This window comes from Phocoena sinus, chromosome 19 (genome assembly GCF_008692025.1).
Source record: "Phocoena sinus isolate mPhoSin1 chromosome 19, mPhoSin1.pri, whole genome shotgun sequence".
Lineage (NCBI taxonomy): Eukaryota > Metazoa > Chordata > Mammalia > Artiodactyla > Phocoenidae > Phocoena > Phocoena sinus.
Genome location: NC_045781.1, coordinates 52,948,976 through 52,973,150, shown reverse-complemented (window position 1 = coordinate 52,973,150; position 24,175 = coordinate 52,948,976). Strand labels below are relative to the sequence as shown.

General features: G+C 43.7%; 1 protein-coding gene across 1 annotated transcript in view; it reads right to left on the bottom strand.

The window, feature by feature from the left end:
• Positions 1-6,118: 6,118 nt before the first annotated feature.
• The window catches only part of HSD17B2 (hydroxysteroid 17-beta dehydrogenase 2), a 62,448-nt gene continuing 44,391 nt past the window's right edge, over positions 6,119-24,175 (bottom strand). Inside the window, exons 4-5 of the mRNA XM_032613630.1 lie at positions 11,046-11,183; positions 6,119-6,563 (exon numbers count right to left, since the gene is read on the bottom strand). Coding sequence (XP_032469521.1) covers positions 6,202-6,563; positions 11,046-11,183 — 500 coding nt within the window. The 3' untranslated portion in view covers positions 6,119-6,201. The remainder of the gene's footprint in view (positions 6,564-11,045; positions 11,184-24,175) is intronic.

The following is a 24,175-nucleotide window of genomic DNA, read 5'->3' as shown; positions in this document are numbered from 1 at the left end:
TTGCAATAGCAATGACATGTATTAATATCAGTAGCCCTTTTAGGATCTTTTCCAGTCCCAGTTTGCTTGAATACCATGAGTATTCAAGACGAAAGTGTAACTTTTGTGATCATCAATGAAAACGTCTTGCGCAAACATTTGTCTTACCTAAAAATCATACCCAGTCTAAAAAATAGCATGTTTCCAGTTAAGACCTTCTCTATATGGAATGAGTTCATCTTGGATAGTTAGGAGAGAGAGCACAGGACAAAGTCAAAGAAAGAGGTTACATGATATCCAGCAGTGAATCATTACCTATTATCAAAATAGGAGGAAGAACAGAAAGTAGAGCTAAACAAAATTATCTCTCTGGTAAAATTCCCAGGGCAATTCCCTGGTGGCCAGAACACTCTCACATGGATGGAATAACCTGAGAAGAACAAATAATTTAGCACAAAAGTCTTGAGTTTTTTTGTTGATCTTCCTGCTTCCCATGGTAAGCTGGGATTCTCACTTTCATCATCTTCATGTTTTGCAATATGGTAAATAAGTTTTGTGATGATCCAGGACAGGGTGTCTTACCACACTAGACGTACCTACCACTGTTCTTTTAGCCAAGTGTGATTTCAATAGTCTAGAATTGCCAGTGATCAGCTGAAATCTTTGATTTCCACCATGGGGCTCAGCAAGGATTTTGTGTCACCATTTTCCAGAGGGACCATGCTCACGGACTTTGGGGATAAAACCCCAAAGGAAATTTTAACAGAAAAGTTGCTTTTCTATGGAAGAGGGCCACTAAACAGTAATATCACCCACCCTAACCTCCTTTATTTTTTTCTTTAGTCTCATCTTTCTTCCTCTCCTAGGATATTGTGGCATTGCCTATTTTCTCCATCAAGCATTATTTTACTTTTCATTCTTCACTGAATCCTTCCCTAAAGTGTATATTTGTCAGAAATTAATTCTGTTGCAAAAGATAGAAACCCAACTCAAAATAGTTTAAAGGAAATGTATCCGTTCACACAATTTGGAAATCAGTCCAAACAGTAGATCAGCAGGTATAGCTAGATCAAGGGACTCAAACTATGTCATCAAACTTTGTTTTTTCCTCATCATTCTGACCCACTTTCCTCTATCCTGGCTTCATTCTCTACCAGGCTCTCCTCTTTGTGGGCTCTAGAGGCTTCAGTTTAACATGGAGATTATAATGGAAAAGGATACCCTTTTTCTCCCAGAGCCCATTAGCAATCCTCCCACCATCGGGAGCTATGACTGGTTCTTCTTGGGTCATGTGCCCACCCCCCCCCCCCCCCCGCCCCGAACAAGTCACTGGAGCCAAGGGTGTGAGTTGATTGGCCAGCCTGGGTCACATGCCCACCCCTATGATGGGGATGTAGAGTCCGTTGAGTGACAGTCTCACTAAAATCCTCCCCCAAAGGAATGCTGGGCAGGCAAGAGTAAGCAACTTCAGACTACAAACATATCTTCAACCTTTACATTAGTTCCCAAACTCTCTCCCTTCCTTTTGCTTCTTATTTCTTGCTGTGGAATTCTGAGCTGGGTATTAAGCTGAGACTCTGAAACACCCACCTGGTCCTGCCATGGACACCGCAACACGTGAGATCCCAGAGGGAAGTATTGGCTTATAAGATAAATCAGTAGAGAAACATTATTTGGAGCCACTCCAGAGCAGGTGTTCAGGGGTCCTAGGTCCCTGAGTGGACGACTATATGTGAGTTGGACTGGGAAATTTTACTGGGCAGGAGATACCAGCACCTCGTCAGAGCTGTTTGCATGGAATTACTCTTCCTCAGAATTACACCATCCAGAATGGCATTCCAAAACATGGTCTTTATCACCAGTGTAATGAAACTGATGAAATTTAATGTTCCATTCAATAGTATAGTAAAGTTTATTTGTAGGCCTTTATCAGCTCCCTATGTAATAAAAGAAATCATATTTTCCTTGGATGCTTTTTTCTAATTCCTTCCTCTTATCCTGGGTTGTGAGGATGGCCCACTTGCCTCTGCCAGCATTGGGAAAATACAGAAAGGGAAGAGATAAAGGGGAGTGGGTGAGGGTTTGCATGCAATTTGCACGTGATGCTGTGTGGCCAGGTATTAAATGTACCTTGTATCCTGCCCTTGAGCAGAAAGCAGGACTGGGGAAGATAAAATACTTTTTGCCAGGAGTCCTGTTGTTGAATTACCTGTTCATCATGCCTTCCACCAAGAATACGACGAATTGTAGATATATTGGGGGCTTCCCTCTGCCATTAGCTCTTACTGGTTTCTTACAGTAAACCAGGGACACCATTTACTGTGCAGACATGGTCAGGGCCTGGATTTCATATGTAATACTTGTCTCTTGTTTTCTGAGAACCTATAGGTATTGTGCTAAAACTGAAATATATTTTAATGCTTATTAATACTTTCAGGTAACTCAGTCTCTTCTGGTTTAAAACAGGGTCTTCCAGATGAATGTGCAGTGGAATTCAAGATCCCCTCCCCTGCCATCTCTTCTTCTTTTCCTTGCCCTAATCCTAAGAATCTGGGTTCATAGGAGCTGGTGTATTTTCCTGGCACCAGGAAAGCAACGTTGTCTCATCTTCATTGGTCTCTGGTTGCATTTCTCATCCTCGCTTTAGCCCCTAGCTCAAGTGGCCTCTGCTACAGTATTCCCCTGAACCACCCCACAGGTGCACTGGGTCTTCATTCTGGAGCTCTTCGCTACTCTCTCCAGTAGTACTCTCTTCACTACTCTCTCTCTCTATCAAGGTAACCCGAAGGTAGTGTGGAAGCACTCCTATGGGAAACCAGCTAGTAGCTTCTCTGATCCAGGATTCTCAGACCCCCCTGGGTCTGTATTCAGCACCTTCTCCCCATGCCTCACAGTGATTTCAACCCCTGGGAGGCTGCGGAACAGAAAGTAGACCCTGTTTGATGTCTCCAGCTCTCTCCCACTGTCCTCAAAGAGATTCCCTCTCCTTCTGTGACCTGACCACAAATCCCGCAGCTTGCTTACTCTACGGCTTAGAGCAATGGTTCTCAAACTCGGGTGTGCATCTCCTGGAGGGCTCATTACAACACAAGTTGCTGGGCCCACCCCCAGAATTTCTGATTTAGTAGGTATGGTCGGTAGAATAATGGTCTGATGTATGGCTAATGATAATGGCAAAAGAATTCCTGGAGCCTGTGAATATGTGACCCTCACATGGCAAAAGGGACCTTGCAGACATGATTAAGTTAAGGATCTTGAGATGGGGGATGATCCTGGATTACCTGGATGATCCTGTCCAATGTCATCACAAGTTCCTTAAAACAGTGAGTCAGGAGGGTAAGAGTCAAAGGAGATGAGATGAAGGAGGCAGAGGTCAGAGTGATGCAGCCACAAGCAAAGAAATACAGAAGACCTTTGGAAGCTGGAAAAGGCAGGAAATGAATTCTCCCCTTGAGCCTCCAGAAGGAACACAGCTCTGCTGACTTTACCCTTGTATGACCCGTTTCAGAATTCTGACCTCCAGAACTGTAAAATAATAAATGTCTGTTGTCTTAAGCTGCTAAGTTTTTTTGTGATTTGTTACAGCAGCCATAGGAACCTAAAGTACGATTGGGTTGGCTCCTGAGAACCTGCATTTCTAATAGGTTCTCTGGAAATTAATAAAGAGAAACCTCATTTTAAATGGAGTCAGGAGGCCAGAAGGGGATGCTTTCATGCCCGACCACTAGAGGAATTGCAGACCCATCAGAAAGAGAGGTACTTTGCATCTCCAATAGGAAGAAGGTTATTACTTTATTACCCAGCAGGAGGAAGAACTCCTTGCTGGGCAACATTCCAGCCAATGAGAGACTGTCACAGCTCAGCCAATGAAAAGCCACTACACTTTGAACTCCCAGTTTCCTCCAATGGACTCTGTTTATAACAGCTCCTCCCAACTCCCCCTTCTCCTCTATAAAATACCTCTCTGTTCTCTAGACTTGCCTGTGGTTTGCCATAGATTGCCTGTCCCAAGTTGCAATTCTTTGCTGTTTCGAATAAACTCATTTTGCTGGTAAAATAATAACTGGCTATTTTATTATTTTAGGTCAACTGTTCTCAGGTGATGCTGACGCTGCAGGTCCAAGGACCACACTCTGAGAACCACTGGCTTAGAGTGAAGCACACAATCCTCAGTCCTCCAAACCTTGGACAGCAGGTTGTATAAAAACTTTGTTCTCTCAACATCCAAATCATGCAGATGGAAGCCTTGGGCTTCATAACTCTTATCTACAAAAAGTGCCTATTTTGGAAATCAACACTTAACACTTGATTTTTTTTTCTTTTTTTTTTCTGTTCTACCCTAAAACAATGGTGTAGAACCAATGGACAGTCAGCATGACCAGCCATTAAAAATGTATCATAGGGCTTCCCTGGTGGCGCAGTGGTTGAGAGTCTGCCTGCCGATGCAGGCGACGCAGGTTCCTGCCCCGGTCCGGGAAGATCCCACATGCCATGGAGCAGCTGGGCCCGTGAGCCATGGCCGCTGAGCCTGCGCGTCCAGAGCCTGTGCTCCACAGTGGCAGAGGCCTCAGCGGTGAGAGGCCCGTGTACCGCAGGAGAAAAAAAAAAAAAAGTATCATATTAGTATTTTATAACTATTTATCTCACTATATCTTTTTTTATTATTTTCTTTGGGGTAAAATCACAGAGCATTGTCAGTTTATCTACTGTCAGTTTATCTACCCAAACCTCCATGGGGTTGGAAAATAGAAAACCTGCACATTCTAGAAAGGATATGGGACAAAGGGAGGTTTGCAATGAGCAAGATATCTGGACCTCTGCTTCCCTCATGTCAAGCTGGGTTTTTTTCTAGTTACTTTCATGGCCCCTCTGTTCACCAGCTCCTCCCCTTTTGCCTCTACCAGGTGAACTTGGCTACACCTCCCTTAGTATCTGACGTTGCTCCTTTCAGCTGGCCTTCTCCAAGTGATAATGCTGCCTTTTCCATCCTGGATGCTCAGATGGAGGCCACAGGGATGGTTACTAGGGACACCAAACCCAGACAGTCACATGCCCCATGTCTGCCAAAAGACCTCAGGGGCACTGCTTGAGATGCGAGACCTCATCCTATTATCCCCAGGGCTCCTGGTAGAGGAAGGGAGAAGAGGGGCGTGGAGCGCTGGTTACATACAATGAATCCAATACCTTGGAAGCAGTAGTTACAAGAGGATATCAATGCACAGTGAGAAAGACTCGATTTGACTGTGGTCCTTACCATTTCCTCCTTTTCTCCCTTTCCTCTCTCTTTTCCCTCTTCACCTCTCTTTCTCTTCTGCCTCTCCTGGCAAGCAGTGGAGTCCAACCTGGATTTCAATTCTAGCTCTGCCTTTTGTTGGCTGTGTGACAACGAACTAGGAACTTAACTTCTCTGATCGTTAATTCCCTTACCTATGAAGTAGGGGTGAAGATTCCTACCTCCATTCTCAAATGAGAACTAGATGAGAGAATATCTGAAATGTATTCAGTGTAAACACCCAATTAATGCTCTCCATGGTGATCATTTCCACCCTGCAGTAAGTCCTACTGAAACCTCACAACCCAGACTGAGACTCAAACCCGCTGTCTTTTAACTGAAATCGCACACCTGGTCTCACGACTTAATGAAGCTCAGGTTCTTTATGCCTCATCACAGAAGGAATTCAGTGAGAGACAAAGTGATAGGTAAGAAGTAGATCTACTGAGAGAGATACACACCCCATAGACAGAATTTGGTCCATCTCAAAAGGCTTGAGAGCACCCCAAAATATGGGGTGGTTAGTTTTTATGGGCTGGGTGATTTCATAGGCTAACAAGTGGGAGGATTATTCCAACTATTTCAGGGAAGGGGTGGGGATTTCCAGGAATTGGGCCACCGCCCACTTTTTGGCTTTTTATGGTCTGCCTCAGAAATATTATGGCGCCAATGGGTGTGTCATTTAGCTATACTGTGCGTATAATGAGGCTGAAGGTCTACTGGAAGTTGAATCTTCTGCCATCTTGGGCCTAGTCGGTTCTAACCAGTTTTATGTCATATGCTCAATGTCTATGTCATCCTTTTCAAGTTTGTGCCCTGCCCCCTTCCCTGCTGTCTCACTATTCAACCAACAGAGTTCACAGGGGCTGCAAGGTAGGAAACCACAACTTTAATGGGAAGCTCGAGATTCCCTTTCATTCCAAGACTCTTAACATTTCCCACTGATTTGCCTACATGGCCTCATTCTTCCAGTTAGGCATGCTTAACGCTCTGGGCATGCTCTTTCTATGGCTGTGCATTTTTTTGCTAAAATAATCAAATATGCCAGTAGGGCTAAAGGAAACAAAACAGAGCCACAGATAAGACATTTTCCCGGGTGCATAAAATGCAAAGGGGCTCTTAGCAGAGATGGCATGCTGGATGTCCAAGAGGACTGGGGAGACGTCCATTACAGAGTAGGTTTGCATAAACATGAGAAAATTGCGTTCCCTAAGGATATAGTCCTGGCCGTAGTCCTCTTGCACGTCAGGGGTGAGGTGGTCCAGGATGTTTTTCTCCAGCTTGTCCCACATGTCACTCGTGCCTGCGATGTCTGAGATGCAAGAAAAAGAGAGGCTCAGATGCTGGGAAGGCTAAAACAGGCATGTCCTACCCCTAATTGGGAAGAAGGCCCTTGTGAATTGGCCTCTGTTGGGAAGGATATTCCCAAATGCCTTTTAAAGTATGTGCTTTATAATGGCAATTCTATTCTTTTAAACATACATACAGAACAGTGCACAGATCAATAGGTTTCCACAAACCGAATAGCTCATGTAACCAGCAACCAGACCAAGAAAAGGACAAACCAGCCTCGGCCACCTTTCCAGGAGCCACTGTCAGGTGAACAGAGTAGAGGAGCTTTGCCTGACTTTAGACATATGAATACATGGATGCATGTATTGTGTGGTCAGTAGCTTTCCATTCTGTAAATATGCCATAAATTATTTATCTATTATACTATGATGGGCGTTTGTGTTGTTTTCAAGTTGAGGCTTTTACGAATAGTGCTGCCACAAACATTCTAGTACATATCTTTTCATGACTATTATATACAATATAAAATATAATGTATATAATATATATTATCTACACATTATGTATATACCTACATATATATGTACACATATAATTTTTTAAAATATAGCAGTAATGCCTGCTTCTGTGTATAAAATTAAATATATAATGTTGGGAGTTCCCTGGTGGCCTAGTGGTTGGGATTCCGGGTTTCCACTGCCGTGGCCTGGGTTCAATCCCTGGTCAGGGAAGTTCCCGCAAGCCACGCGACCAAAAAAAAAAAGGTTAAAAAAATATGTAATGTTGAGTATCATGCTATCTATTTTTTTTAAAGTCTTTCTTGAATTTGTTACAGTGTTGCTTGTATTTTATGTTTTTGGTTTTTTGGCCCCAAGGCATGTGGGATCCTAACTCCCTGACCAGGGATCGAACCCATACCCCACCCCTCCCATCCCCCCCAACCCCACCCCGGCACTGGAAGGCAAAGTCTTAACCACTGGACCACCAGGGAAGTCCCTCATGTTATCTATTTAATAAATATAATTTTAATTTCATTTTAAATAATACATTAAATTTTAACATAAATTATATGTGATTAAATATATAACCATATATTTAATATAGAAGTAAATTCTTGCTTATTATATAAAATCTAACAGTATCTATATAGTTACTTTAAAATATAGTAGCAATGGCTGCTCATTATATAAATAATGAATAATAAGGAGATGCATATGTTTTAAAAATTAATCTCCTCTGAGGAAACTTACAGTATTGTGTGTCATTCTACACTCCCTTCTTGCTCGTACAAACATATAGATATGTTTGGCTTTGGCTTAATTTTATTTTACCAGAAACAAACAAAACACAAAAAGGATCATACTATACGTATTTTCCAGGAATTTGCTTTTTTGTTTGTTTGTGGGTTTTGATTTTTGTTTGTTTGCTAAGTAATGAATCACAGACCTGCCTCCTGGTCAATGGCTATAGTTTGAAACCAGAGCAGCAGAATTTTCCATTGAGCAGCTTTTAGTCACCATTTCTCTATCAAAGGACTTGCCAGTCGTTCCTAGGTTTCACCATTTCAGGGAACGCTGCAGTCACCAGCTTTGCACAATGTATCCTTTTGTTTTTCGGCGTTCACTTCTTTAGGCTACAGTCCCCAAAGGGTGGCTGTCTGGTCAAAAAACACATTCATTTTGAATTTTAACAGCTAGTGCCAGATTACTTTCCAGAAAGGTTGCAGCAACCCACACTCCCTCCCACAAAGTGTGTGATTGCTCAGGGATTGCTGTGGGGATGAATCTTTGCTAGCTTGGGTGACTCCTGGATACCAGGACTGCAGGGGAGCCTCACTATGAAATGTAAGCCAGTGAAATCCAATTATACTCATGGAAATGCAAACGGAGTTTCAATTGCTCATTTCTCTTCAAGAAGGCACGACCATACTCAAAGAAATGATTACCCTGACAGTTACTACTCCAGAGGCTTCTGCATCTTAAAAAACATGTTTGCATGAACTATTGTTCCTCCAGCTACTTCTGCCCCAGTCTCTACTCTCACAGGGGATTCCTTTTCCTCTCCACTTCCTCCCTCTTTAAACACTTCATGGACTTTCTAATCACTCTTGTGCCTACCCTGTCCAAAATCCCCAAAACTCTCTTTATTGATGACAAAGCCACCACCCTTTTGTTAACCTTCATCTGCCACTTTTTTTTTTTTTTTTTTCCTGTGGTACGCAGGCCTCTCACCGTTGTGGCCTCTCCCATTGTGGAGCACAGGCTCCGGACACGCAGGCTCAGCGGCCATGGCTCACGGGCCCAGCCACTCCGCGGCATGTGGGATCCTCCCCGACCGGGGCACGAACCCGCGCCCCCTGCATCGGCAGGCGGACTCTCAACCACTGCGCCACCAGGGAAGCCCTTGAGATAGTTTTTATTGCAGGGTACCCAAAAAATCTGATATGTTTCCCTGAATGTCTCCAGGAGCTCTTTGTGTCCCTAAAGATTCCTTTCCTCATCCCCCACTTCAAATGTCATTCTTCAAACTTAAGTCCTCAGCCCTCCACTGTCTGGCCTCTTGCCTTTAGAGAGACCATCAAATAACAGCTTTAAACTGAGGACATCCTGATATAAAAGAAAGAACCAGGCTCTGCACCTAGGGATCTGGTTTCAAATTCCCCACCATCGTGGTGTCACAGATGTCCATGCTGAGCTATATATTACCCATCCTACTTCAGTGTCCTCACCTGGTGAATGATGTCAATTAAACCTACTCCCCAGGGCTGTGATGCAGATTGAGACATATATGGAAAGGATGGGAGTAAAATTGGAATGATAATTAAGGAGACAATATGGGATTATCCAATAAAGTTGAAGATAATTAAAATCTATGATCCAGTCATCCCATTCCTGGGTATGTGTCATAGGAAACATCACACACACATACGCCACAGTAGGTGTGCCAGAAAGTCCACAGCTGAATTGTTCACAGTTGTCCAAAAATGACCCAAATATCCCATCGATAGTAGAAAAAGTGTGGCATATTCACAGAATACTAGCAATGAAAATGAATGAACTACAGCTGCACACAATATAAACGAATTGTGAAAACATAATGTTTGGTGAAAGAAGCCAGACGCAAAAAAAAACATACACATTGATTCCATTTAAAGTTCAAAAACCAGTAAAGCCAAACTATTGTTTGGGGATGCCTGTATGCATGGAACATTGTCAAGAACAGCAAATAAACGAATGTTACAAAAAGTATGACAGGTTACCTGCTGCAGGGAGGAGAGGGCTAAAACTGGAGAGGACCATGTGAGGGCTTCTGAGAGCTGGCAATGTTTTATTTTTTGATCTTGATGTTAAGTACATGAATTTTTATAATATTGATAATTTATTAAACTATGTGTGTATATGATATATTTCTCAATTAAAAAAATAAGATCAACAATATCAGGAAAGAATGTACAGAAAATGGCTAGTGCCTGATAAGAACAGCTGCCCAAAATGCTAGCTATGACAATTTCAGTGAGTCCTTGAAACTGTAACTTAACTGCAGGGTTGCTCTCCGATCCAAAGGGAATCTTGCATCTGTGTGTTGGAAGTTTTCGTTGGCTGTGTCACCAAACTCTCAATCCTCCTGCCAGGTTCAAATTCAAATTCATCATTCTCCCCTTCCACTAGCTGTCAGGCAGCTTTCTGTGCTCTGTCTCTCAGGCTGCCATATTCGGCATCATCTTGGACCCACCCTCCTTCTCCATCAGCTCCCCTCAACTCTCCCACCTGCCCAGGGAGTCCCCAAGTTGGAAACTCCTCTCAAGACTTCACCTTCCCTCCATTCCTGCTGCCCTGGTCCCACCTCTCAACCTGAGTGGCCCAGGTCTCGTTCCCTCGGTTTCCTCCCCAGATGAGCCCGTTCACCGAGTCTTCGTGCTCCTCCTGGACAGCTCTGGGAGATCCTGGCTGCTAAATGCTTCAAGACAAAGTTCTGCTTTTCTTTTAGATTTTTATCTGGTGCATTTGGGTTAATATTCAGACCTCTAGGGTTTGTTCTTTAGTGTGTTAGGCATCCCTCCCAGTGTGTGGCCTTTTATTAGATATGATCTTTTACACCTTCATTTAGATCACCGATTACATGGTTGATGACCCAGAACTAAGAACTGAGCCATGGGGGTCGTCTACATCTGCTCAGAGTCCAGAAATTCAGGGAGCGGAGAGGAGAGGTTGGCCATCTCCTCCCGGGGTAGAAGGATGTGGGTCATGTCCTTCAGAGGGGAGGAGGTTGTGTTTGAAAAATACATAACATCAAAACTTAATTCCTTGGTGAAAGGCGGCAGGAGAGCAACCGTACACTGCAAAACCTGGCACCTGCCCCTCTATACTTAGAAGAAGCCCACCCATCCCAACCCCTCTTTGGTCCACCACTGAGGGGTTTGGCTTGAACTCTGTCAAAACAAAGGACCTTCAGCATCCCTTCCAGAATGAATATTGCAGGGCTCTTGGCCTCAGACACCTACTTGTTCGGAAGCCTCCAGGCTGGATGACAGAGACTTTAACTCCCCATTTGGAGAGCTCTTGTCTCATGACTGCTGAAAACATGGTCAGAGCTGCCTTGGATGAGCTATAGGCTGCCAACTTCTCCATTGGAACCCCTCCTATGGGAACAATGGGTGAAAAAAAAATCAGATCTGATGTTTTCATTTGTTCATTCACTAAGTATTTAGATGGCACCTATGTCATGCCAGGAACTGGTATCAGTGGTGACTAAGGCAGAGGAAGGAAGACAAACGCCCTCTGTATGCAGGTGAATGCATATTCTTGGTCACATCATTGTCTGGCTTCCTTTGCTTTTGCTTTTGCTTCCCATGCCGGCTTCATCACAGCTGGTCCAATGGCAAACCAAGCATAAGGCTCAATCTCTCCCAGCTTCTAAACTAAATGTGGTTTAGGGGGGATAAAGAGCATCTGCCCCAGCCTCTGACCTTCCAGTTTGGCCAACCTACATTCTGAGATTCTGGGTAGACATATCTTTGGGGAAGTGGGGACAGAGTGGGCACTGTTCTCTCCATTATAGAACTTGTAGTTGAACAAATTGGGTTTAATACTTGTTGCAATGAGGAGTAACTCAGGCCATAGGGAACCGTGGGGCATCCCTGTAGGAGGGTATGAGCAGTCAGAATGGCTGTCATCAAAAAGTCTATAAGTAATAAATGCTGGAGAGAGTGTGGTAAAAAGGGAACCCTATTACACTGTTGATGGGAATGTAAATTGGTACAGCCACTATAGAAAACAGTATGGAGATTACTTTAAAAACTAAAAATAGAGCTACCATATGATCCAGGTATCCCACTCCTGCATATGTATCCAGAAAAGATGAAAATTCTACTTTGAAAAGATACATCATACACCCCAATGTTCATAGTAGCACTATTTACAATAGCCAAGACATGGAAACAACCCAAGTGCCCATCAACAGAGAGTTGGCTTAAGAAGCTGTGGTATATACATATACCATATATATGAAATGGAATAGTACTCAGCCATAAAAAGTAATGAAATATTGCCATTTGCAGCAGTATGGATGGACCTGAGACTATTAGTGAAGTAAGTCAGACAAAGACAAAATTATATGATAACACTTATATGTGGGATCTAAAAAATACTACAAATGAATCGATATACAAAACAGAAACAGACTCACAGACATAGAAAACAAACATGGTTATCAAAGGGGAAAGCGGGGGGAGAATAAATTAGAAGTATGGGATTAACAGTTACAAGCTACTATACATAAACTAGATAAGCAACAAGGGTTTATTGTATAGCACAGAGAACTATATTCAATATCTTGTAATAACCTACAATGAAAAATAATCTGAAATATGTATATGAATTACTTTGATGTATACCTGAAACTAACACAATATTGTAAATCAACTAAACTTAAAAAAAAAAAACTCAGTAGAAAAATTAGATGGTAGTTCAAACACAGTTGAGAATTTGTTACCTAAAAGCTAGATCTGAGGAAATCACTAGGGATACAGAGAAAGTGGAAAATAGGAAAGAGAGGTATGGTAGGCAGAATAATGGTCCCTCAAAGATGTCCAGAGATGTCTCTGGAACCTATGAATATGTTAGATTATATGGAAAAGGGGGAACTGAGGTTGCTAATCAACCTTGATCATGAGCTTAGCCTGGATTATCCAGGTGGGCCCAATGTAATCACAAGGGTCCTTCTAAGTGAAAGAGAGGAGAGAATGAGAGAGATGGCCCGATGTCGCTGCTTTAAAAACAGAGAAATGGGGCCATGAACCAAAAATGCAGGCAGCCTCTAGAACCTAGAAAAGACATCAGGAAATGGATTTGCTCGTAGAGCCTCCAGAAGGAATTCAGCCCTGCCAAAACATTGGTTTTAGCCCAATGAGACTCATTTCAGACTTCTGGCCTGTAGAACTGTAAAATAATAAATTGGGGGTTAAAAAAAGAGGGTGTGAGAAAGGACTTATTCTAGGAGGGCTGGCTGGGGCTGGGGACAGATGCTCTTTATTCCACTTGAATCACATTTCTTTTAGAAGCTGAGAGAGATTGAGCCTTAAACTGCGTCTCTCATTGGACCAGCTGTGAGGGATGAGCTATGGAAGGCAGAAACAAAGGAAGCCAGAAAAGTGGTGTGACCTTACTTGGAATAAGGTTCTCTGCAGGTGTAATTAAGGTACAAATCTCAAGATGAGACCATCCTGGATTAGGATGGGTCCTAAATCCAATGATGGCTGTCCTTGTAAGAGACAGAGAAAGAGAAGACACAGAGAAACGAAGGAGCAGACCATGTCAAGATGGAGACAGACTTGAGTGATGCTGCCACAGACCTAGGAATGCCTGGGACTACAGAAGCTGGGACAGGCAAGGAGGCATTCTCCCTTACAGCCTTCGGAGGGAGGTGGCCCTGCCAGCACTTTGATTTCAGAACTTCTGGCCACCAGAACTGTGACAGTATAGATTTCTGTCGTTTTAAGCCACTAATTTGTTACGGCGGCCCTAGGAAATGAATACGGGTGTGTTCCTGGTGTTCTTTCACTGGAAGACACGAGATTATGAAGGGGTTCAGAGCACCCAGGAGACCTCATGGGGAACCCAGGATGACTGAGCCCATGACATTAAGGGTCCCAGGTTTGGCAAAGATTTCCCTGGTCAAAGAAGCATCCACTGGCTGAATTGATGAATAAACTGTGATACAGCCGTACAATGGAATACAACTCAGTCACTAGAAGGAATGAACTTGATACACACAACAGCATGGATGAGTCTCAAAGTAATTATGGTGAAAGAAAGAGCTGGACAAAAAAACAGTATGTATTGTATGATTCAATTTATTTATAATTCTAGAAAATGCAAACAAATCTATAGTGATAGAATGGATCAGTGGTTACCTGCTGGGGGGCCAGGGTATGGGTTAGAATGGGGGACAAGGAAGTCTGGGGAATGAAGGTCATGTTCACTATCTTGATTGTGGTGATGGATTCCTAGATACATATCTATGGACCTTGAGGGCATTATGCTAAGTAAAGTAAGTCAGAGAAAGACAAATACCATGGGATCTCCCTTATATGTGGAATCTTTAAAAAAAAAAAAACTACAAAAAACGCTAATTCATGGATACAGAGAACAGATTGGTGATTACCAGAGGTGAGGGGTGGGGTGCTGGGGAAATGCATGAAGGAGGTCAAAAGGTACAAACGTCCAGTTATAACATAAATACATTCTGGGAATATAATGTGCAACATACTGACTATAGTTAACAGCACTGTGTTGTATATTTGAAAGCTGTTAACAGTAAATTTTTTTTATAAATTTATTTATAGTTTTTATTTTTGACTGTGTTGGGTCTTTGTTGCTGCACATGGGCTTTCTCTAGTTGTGGCGAGCGGGGGCTACTCTTTATTGTGGTGTGCGGGCTTCTCATTGCGGTGGCTTCTCTCGCTGAGGAGCACCGGCTCTAGGTGCACGGGCTTCAGTAGCTGTGGCTCGCGGGCTGTAGCGCCAGGCTCAGTAGTTGTGGCGCACGGGCTCAGTTGCTCCGTGGCATGTGGGATCTTCCCAGACCAGGGCTCGGACCCTGTGTCCCCTGCATTGGCAGGCGGATTCTTAACCACTGCACCACCAGGGAAGTCCAAGATAGTAAATCTTAAAAGCTCTTATCCCAAGAAAAAAAATTGTAACTGTGAGGTGATGGATGTTAACTAACCTTTTTGTGGTAATCATTTCGCAACGTATACATATAGCAAATCATGCAGTACACCTGAAACTAATACAATGTTATATGCCAATTATAGCCCAATAAAACTGGGGGAAGGGAATATAGGCATTGAAGTAGAGATACCTAGAATAGCTAATGTCAATTATCATCATTATTCTTACATGATTATTAAAGCTTTGGTCTGGGACTTCCCTGGCGGTCCAATACAGTGGGTGCGGGTTTCATCCCTGGTGGGGAAACTAAGATCTCACATGCCGCGTGTGGTGTGGCCAAAATGAAAAAAAAAAAAAAAAGCTTTGGTCTGGCTCACATAACTTCCTTTTGAGAAAAACTCATCCTTACCTCCCTGTCTTTGTAGGAAGGCTGTCAGTCAACGGTTCTGTCCTCATTCAGAGAGGCAGCCTGACCGATCATAATACCCCATCCCCTGGACCTGGAGATTGGTTTGGGGCTGGGCACGTGACCTCAGCTGAGCCAGAGTCCTGATCTAGATCGTGGAAGGGAGATGCTTTTATGGTTTATTCCTGGCTACTTCAGTGTGATAATGGTGCAACACCGGCACTCCCAGGGGCCATTTCTGCCCCCACACAGGAGAAGGGAAGCAAAGGGAAGCAGAGGAGCGAGAAGGGAGTTCAGAAAGCTGGAGGTAGGGGTTGAGGACGGAAACGGGGAGTGGAGGTGGGGGAGAGTCACGATGACTCGAAACTTGGTTCCAAACAGTCGGTGAGCTAATTAACTCCTCCCTTCTTTAAGTCAGTCTGAGGTTTGGCCCTGTCACTTAAAAGGAAGAGTCCTGAGGCTTAACTGTTGAAATTTCAGTATAGTATCTGCCATCAAACATTCAGCTCTGGTTCCCATCTTGTCACGTATAACCAGCTGATGCTTGTTTAAGTGATTTTTAGTTTCACCAAATCTTAGTTCAAAATCCAATTCCTTCCTTTGACTGGGGAGAAGGGCCAAAGAAGTTAAAGCAACTTGTTCAAAGTTTCAACCCAGTCTGTGCGGTTAGACTATGCTCATTTCTCCATGGTTTTTAGAGGTGAGGTGAGCTTGGCCAGTTGGAAGGAATGTTAGCAGAGGGCAGCAGGTAAAGAGCCAGCTTCTGGTGCCAACACTGCCTGTATTCAAATCCCAGCTCTGCCATTGATTATGAAAGGCAGTTAAAGTTAGGAAAACCAGTTTATGTTTATGTGCCTGTCTTTTAATCTGTAAATTAAGAATAATGATAATACATGTATCACAGGGTTGTTGTGAAAGTTAAGTGAATTAATATATTAAAACAGTGTTTGGCACAAAGTAAGCTCCCTATTAGACCTTCCTGTTATTTGCCAAGGCACTGGGATTTTTAAAAGCTCCCCCAGGTGAGTCCAACGGGCAGATAGGGTTGTTAAACACTTCGAGAGAACATCTATGATTTTTTTCCATTTATTTCTGTCCTCTGGACATGTAAATATTAATACAGCTTGGGCTCTGGAAAAACTGAGATCTCTGTTTTGGTTGTGGAAGTTGGATGGTAACCTGGCAGTGCTGTTTGATCCTTGATCCAAGTCTCACAGATGTGGGGCATAAGGTATGTTGTGTTTCAAGAGACTGAAATTTTTAATTAAAAGAGACTTTCTAGTGCTATGCTGGAAGAAAGATTTTCTGCTTATATGTTTGGTTTTGCTTGTTTGTTTTTGAGCTACATATGCCTTGGTCAAAATATATTTCCTTTAAATTATGTTGAGCGAAAGCCGGTTTCAAAAGGTTGCATACTGTATGATTCCATTTATATAATATTCTTGAAAGAAAATTACAGAGATGGAGAACAGATTCATGGTTGCCAGGAGTTGGGGATGGGGTGAGTGTGTGGATGTGGCCATAAAAGGGGTATCTCAGGATCGTTATGGTGCTGGAACCATTCTGTATTTGATTGTGTTCATAGTTACAGGAAGCTATACATAGGATAAAACTGCACAGACCTATAAACACACACACATAAATGGGTGCAGATATAACTGGTGAAATCTGAATAAGTTCTGTGCATGGTACCAATGGCTTTGACATCGTACTGTAGTTATGTAAAATGTTATCATTAGGGGAGTCTGGATGAAGGGCGAACAGGACTTCCCTGTACATTTCCTTGCAGCTTCCTGTGAGTCTATAATTATTTCCAAATAAAAAATTTAAAAATGCATACTCCCCTTAAGACACGCTTAGGTGGCTTCCCTAGTGGTGCAGTGGTTAAGAATCCACCTGCCAACGCAGCGGACATGGGTTCGAGCCCTGGTCCAGGAAGATCCCACATGCCACGGAGTGACTGAGCCCGTGAGCCACAACTACTGAGCCCGTGAGCCACAACTACTAAGCCCACACACCTAGAGCCCGTGCTCTGCAACAAGAGAAGCCACCGCAATGAGAAGCCTACGCACTGCAACGAAGAGTCACCCCCACTCGCCGCAACTAGAGAAAGCCCGCGCGCAGCACCAGTGCAGCCAAAAAAATTTTTTAAAAGAAAAATTAAAATTAAAAGACACGCCTAGGTCAGGAGAACTGCCTAGCTCCCATGTAGGTCTTCGGCCATACCAAGATCATAAGGTCTCCTAACATTTTGGTAAATAAAACTAAAAAATTAAGTTTATTGAAGTTTGGCATGGGAGGCCCAAAAATCAAGGCCTGGCTAACTTGAAATGTTAAAACATGAGAGAAGCACCCTAAGCAAGCTAGAGCTTTTGAAACGTTTTCTGCCAAGGCTGCAACCAAATTTAAAGTGACAGTATACTTCTTCCTCACTCCATTCCACGCTCACCCCCATCACTGATGGACGTGGCTAATGCAAACGCAAAACTTTGCCCTTAGAGCAGTACTCGCTTAGGAGGTACCAAAACTGAGTGCTGGGGTTCCCTCCAATCGATTCTAAGTAGCCAGTGCTGGTAAATGGCTCAGAATATGGGGTGACCTTGTTATTCAGCGACTTAATGGAACACCCAGTCAACAATGGGACGTGTTTTAACCAACCACGTACATACCTATGGACTCTTTCCATCCTTCATAACTGCAAACCATCTAGTCCTACTTGGTGTAGCTACCATGAAGGCAGCATCCCCCCCTCTTCTAGAACATACCAGTCCCCCCCCCCCACACCCAGCTTTTCTGCCTCGGGGAACTACTCAGTGAATGTGTTCTCTGGCAAGAATAAACTCAGCATTCATGTTTCTGATCACTCTGGTGGTCCTTGTCTTTCTGGTGGTCCTTGTTTTGACCTTATGGCATACTGTTGGCCGTGGCTAACACGGAGGGAAACTTGAAATTACAATCCTGGAGCTTACAGAATTGTGAGGCCCTTTCCCCACAGCCCGCTCAGGGGACTCGGTCCTGGTCTTTGCCTGACTCCTTTGGTGTGACATAAGCAACAAGTTAGTAACATTTCCCAAAGTTCTAGCATTCAAATGTTCTTGATGTCCTCTGAGGTAACACAGGGCCTCAAAACACTCCTCCTAGCCATGATGATCAGCACCTACCAGGAGATCCTCTTGTTCCTGACCTAAAGCTAACATATGACCATATAGGAATTACGGAAAAGAAAGGGCTTTCCAAGCGAGTGCTCTATTAACAGGGCAGAAATATTGCAGCTTTTCAGCCTGAGGCTGTATAGGTAAGGTGTGATTTTTTGATTTATAATAAATATGTATTTGGTCATGGTTGCTGTTTCTGGCACAGGGCTTCTAAAACCCTGGGAATTTCCTAAGTGATGAGAGTGGCAAAGGTTAAGGAGGACTTTTGTTATGTTAATGGAATGAGAACCTCTCCTAAGGACAGCTGGAGGGCTGGTTGCAAGTGGATCCAATTAGAGGGGTGGAACTTTCAGTCTCTCCCCCTGGAGGGGAGAAAGATTGAGATCAATCACCAATGACTAATGATTTAGTCAATCACATGCTACAAGGAAGCCTCCATAAAAACCCCAAAGGAGGGGCTTGGGAGAGCTTCCAGGTTGCTGAGCAGGGAGCTCTGGGGAGAGTAGCGAGTTCAGAGAGCGTGGAAGCATCACACCTTTTCCCTGTGCCTTGCCCTATGTATCTCTTCATCTGGCTGTTGATTTGTATCCTTTAATATCCTTTGTAATAAACCAGTGAGTAATCCAGTGAGTAAGCAGGTTTCCTGAGTTCTGTGAGCTGCTCTAGCAAATTAAGCGAACCCAAGGAGGGGGTAGTTGGTACCTGTGATCTATAGCAAATCGGTCAGAAGCACAGGTGATAACCTGAGCTTGCCACTGGCATCCAAAGTGGGGATGGGGGGCAGTCTTGTAGGACTGAGCCCTAACCTGTGGGATCTGATGCTATCTCCAGGTAGAGAGGTAGAGAGCTTCAGAATTGAGTTGAATTGTAGGACACCCTGCTGGTATCTGAGCATTGCTTGTTGGTGTTGGGGTAACTCCTCTCTCCAATATGGAACCAGGTGCAGGACACTTTTATAGGGGTACCAGGGTCCCATGCCCACAGCAGCTTTCTCATTTTCTAATACATTTGCAAGCCAGAACACCCATGACCTTGTCTCAGGAGAAAGTAATGAGGGCTCCCAGCTGGTTTCTGCCTCCTCCAAGGTCATCTGGACTCAACTCAAGTAACAAAGTCCCGGGAATTCCCTGGCGGTCCAGTGGTTAGGACTCCGAGCTTTCCCTGCCGAGGGCCCGGGTTCAATCCCTGGTCCGGGAACTAAGATCCCACAAGCCGTGCAGCGCGGCCAAAAAAAAAAAATAAGGAAAAAAAAAGTAACCACCACCTGGTGGTCACGTGGTTAAGATTCCGCGCTTCCACTTCAGGGGGCGTGGGTTTGATCCCTGGTTGGGGAAGTTCTACATGCCGCGTGGTGCAGCCAAAAAAAAAAAAAAAACAAACTTTAGGCATGGTTAGCAGAAATTGGAGACTAATAGCATCTGGTTGTTCCCTTGCAATTTGACAATCTCTGGGGATTCGACAACTGTTTGGTATCAAGATCAATGTCTGGGACCTTGTTCAAAGTGTGACTGAGAAGCAGCAGCTGGGAATCTGTTAGAAGTGCAAGCCCTCAGGTCGCACCCCAGACCCCTGAATCAGAAATTCTCGGGGTAGGGCAGAATTTTTTTCTTATTGTGGTAAAATACATAAAACATAAAATTCACCATTTAACCCTTTTAAGGTGTACAATTCAGTGGCTTTTAGTACGTTTACAATGTTGTACAACCAATAGCACTATCTATCTAATTCTTTATTTTCAATGCCACAAAAGGAACCCCCATACCCCAGCCCCTGACAACCACTAAAATGCTTTCTGTCTCTATGGGTTTGCCTGTTTTGGACATTTCACATAAATAGGATTGTCCCAAGGTATGGCCTTTTGTGTCTGGCTTCTGTCACTTAGCACAATCTTTTCAAGATTCACCCTTCAGAGTATCAGTGCCTCATTCCTTTTTATGGATTAATAATATTCCATTGTATGGATAGACCACATTTTGTTTATTTATTCATCAGTTGATGGACATTTGGGTTGTTTCCATCTCTGGCTATTATAAATAATGCTATGAATACCTATGAACAAGTGTTTGTTGGAGCACCTGTTTTCTGTTCTCTTGAGCATACACTTAGGAGTAGAATTGCTGAGTCGTAACTCTGTGTTTAATTTATTGAGGAACTGCCAAGTGTTTTCCAAAGAGGTTGCACCATTGTACGTTCCCACCAGCAACTCAGGAGAGTTCCAGTTTCTCCAGACCCTTGCCATCAAGTGCTGTTTTCTGGTTTTTTGATTATAGCCATCCTGGTGGGTGTGAAATGTTATCTCATTGAAGTTTTGACTTCCTGCAGTCGTTATTAAGTAGCCTCCTGGTGTATCAGATGCATCTGAAGTTTGAAAAAATTGTCCAGGGACCAGTAGCAGTCACTTAGGAACTAGTTATAGAAATACAGAGTCTTGGGCCCCCCCTCAGACCGACTCAGTCAAATTCTGCATGTTAACAAGCCCCCCAGCTGATCACCATACACATTAATGTTTGAAGCACTGGTGTAGGAGGCAGCCCAAATTGCCTACACTTCCTAATCATTGCTTAAACGTACTAGCGTTAGGGTCTGTGTTTTTTTTGCCCTCCCCCCCGCCCCCCATTTCCCTGGTGTGTTCTTGCTTGGTAATCTGGAAAAGTGAGAGGAACCCAGAATTTGGAGTTAAATAGACCCAGTTACCAGCACTGACTTCATTGTTTACCAGTTGGATGATCCTGGGCTAGAGTGTGCTTGATCTAAAAAGGAGTCAGTATCTGCACCCTGCACATGTTAGAACTGAATGACTTCAGGGGTGGAAGCGTCAAATTCAACTCAGCATGGAGACGTTCACTCCATCTTGCTCTCCCCTCTCCCCCTTACCCTACGCTAAGCCCTGGCTAGTGTGCAAGTTTTAAGGAAACAAATCTCAGCTTTGGCTTCCTCTCACGTCACTGGGCAGCTGAGACTGGCTGAATGATTTGCCAGATGATTCCCTTAAGGCAGCCAACTCAGCAAGAAAAAAAAATCCAGGAATGATCCCCTTGTCAACTCCTCCGGACTAAGTAAGACCAGGCTCAAGTTTGGAACTGTGAAATCTGCCGGATACCTAAAATCTGTAGACTTGTAAGACTCTCTGAGGCCACTTACTTTGGTATCAAGTAATTTTCATGCATTTTAAATAGCTCGATGTGATGGGCAACCATTACTATCTCTCAGTAGAGAGGTCCCTGTTACTAGGGTACTTTCTGTGTACCAGTAACTGTGCTAAACACTCAGAATCCACAATGCATTTAGATCTACAGTTGAGACCAGAAGTTCTCAACTGGGGCTGATTTTGCATCCCACCCCCACCCCAGTGGACACGTGGTAATACCTGAAGGTCAGCGCTGGGTGCTACTTGCATCTAATGGGTCAAGAACACAGATGTTGCTAAACATCCTACAATGCATTGGACAGCCCCCCACAGAAAGAATTAGCCTCCCCCAGATATCGATAATGTTCAGGTTGAGAAATGCTGCCTTGGACTCAGGAGCTGTGTCACCCTATCACGACAGAAGATGAAATGGACACAGACAAGTGGGGCTACTTGCCCCAGATCACCCAGCTAGTAATACAGGAGCACCATTCAAAGCACAACGGCTCAAAATCCCTGAGGCCTTAGTCGTTTTATAAGGTTTGCTTTCAGCTGTTCTCATTCAATCACAGCTTATGACATAACATGGGTATTTACTCTGCAATTTCTTAAGAGGAAAACTGGCCAGAAAAGACTTTTAGACCTCTCAAACATAAAGATTTTTCAAGTGCCCTTCGTACAATCAATCAAAGAGTCATCTCCCACTTCCTACAATCCTTGGTTAAATATTTATCAAACTTCCTTGCCAGGATTTAGGTTAAAGAGCTATTCTATTTCTGTGGGAGGGATGATAAACATGATTCCAGGGGGGTGGAAAATCCTCCCAGAGGAGATGTGGTCAAATGTGGAAGTAGTGACCTGTTGGGCTTATTTGCCCAGGAGCTAGTGTGTGACAGCAGCAGGATGGAACAGTCCCAGGTGGCAATGCCAGCAGTTGGCAGGATAAAAAGCCACAGGTGCACACAGAGCCAGCCTCTTCATGGCAGATGGCTTTTGGGTCTCTAACTCTACCACATGCCAGGTGCAAGGCTGATACTTAAAACCATGTCATTTCATCTCATCTCACCACGGCCCTAAGAAGAAACGATCATTATTATCCCCATCGGAAAATGCAGAAGCTGCAACTCAGAAGTTCAGGACTTTGTCCTAGGTCACTCCATTGTCAGTGGTAAAGACAGGATCAAAACCTAGGCAGTTTATCCCCCCTGAATTTTCTAGCTTCTGGAAGTTACCTGCATTCTTTGGCTCGTGGCTCCTTCCTCCATCTTCCAACCTCTCTTTGAGTCTGACCTTCCTGCCTCCCTCTTATAAGGATTCTTGTAACCGCATCAGACCCACCTAGATAATCTAGGATCATCTCTACCTTTCAGATCCTTAACTCAGTCATACCTGCAAAGCCCCTTTTGCCAAGTAAAGTCACATATTCCAGGTTCCAGGTTTTAGGTCATGCATGTATTTGAGAAACCACAATTCTACCAGACCAGTTGCCTACTCACAGTATCCTGAGACACGTGCTTTGCGGTTATTTACTACGCAGCAGTGGATAACTTGAACAGAGTCATCAGTTCCATCTCAGCTCCTCCTGGCTCATGCAAACTTCCATGATAAATCTACACCACTGAAATTCTTGTCGTGCAGAGGGTGGCCGAGGTGCCAGACTCAAGACAACCTGTGGGTCAGGGCAACCATGAACTCCTTTTGGAGAACACTTACTGGCTGTCTCCCTCTCTCTCCATACCTCCATCTTCAAAATTAGAAAAAGACCAGGGTGAACTCCCAAATAAGTACGTTTTCCAAAATTACTATTACATTAGCTTTGCCAAGAGACACATCATCAAGTTGGCATCACATTGGATGTGAATTTTGTGGATTGGTGGTTGGTTATATAGTGTCTTTTACACATGCCATGACTTTTCTGATTCTTGTGTTACAGTCTAGCTTCTTATCCCCTTGCTCAAAAATCTTTTCCATTGTTTTCCAAAACGCTCATCAGCAAAATGCTAGGGATTCTGCTGAACTCCTCTGCCCCTCATCAATGCGGGAAACTATAAGCATGATTTAAGATCTTTGGCTCGTCCTCTTACAAACACCTGCCCTGTCGAGTACGTACGCTTCCTTTCTGTTCTGCTTTCATGCTATTGTTTTAACAACTTTATAAAATTCCCTGGGCGGTTTCTGAGTCCTGCAAATGAGCCTATTTCTAGAGTTTCCTTGAAACATAAGGATTCAAAGCTGGATGTGATGAAGGAAGACTCCATACATCTTGGTGACTGACTGGGTGGGAGAAAAGGAGAGAAAGGCACAGGGAGAAACAAATCCAAGAAGGCTCAAAGCTCTGAAACCTAAAAGACTAGGAGATGAACAGAAAGAAGTCAAGAGAGGAAGCTCTGAATGGCTGATAGAAAGTTTAGCTTCAGACATGTTGACTTGGTGACGATGGTAAGATACTGGAATGGAACTAGTAAGGCTGGGTATAAAAGATTATGCATGTCCAGTGGTGAGAATAGGAGTGAGATGTGTGATTTATTTTAACGCTCATTTTCCTCCAGTGAAAATATGTGACAAGTCCATTCAAAGTCTTGGCTTAGAAGAAGTTTTAGAGGTCAAGTTGAAGGTGTATGAATGGGCATCCTCTGTAGCGTAAATGCGTCACTTGCCCATTCATCTGCACACTTGCATTTTTTCATTTATTAATTGAGCTTCTACTTCACGCCAGACACTGGGCCTATAGCAGGTAGTGTGCATATCAGTGATACATAAGTAAAATCTTAT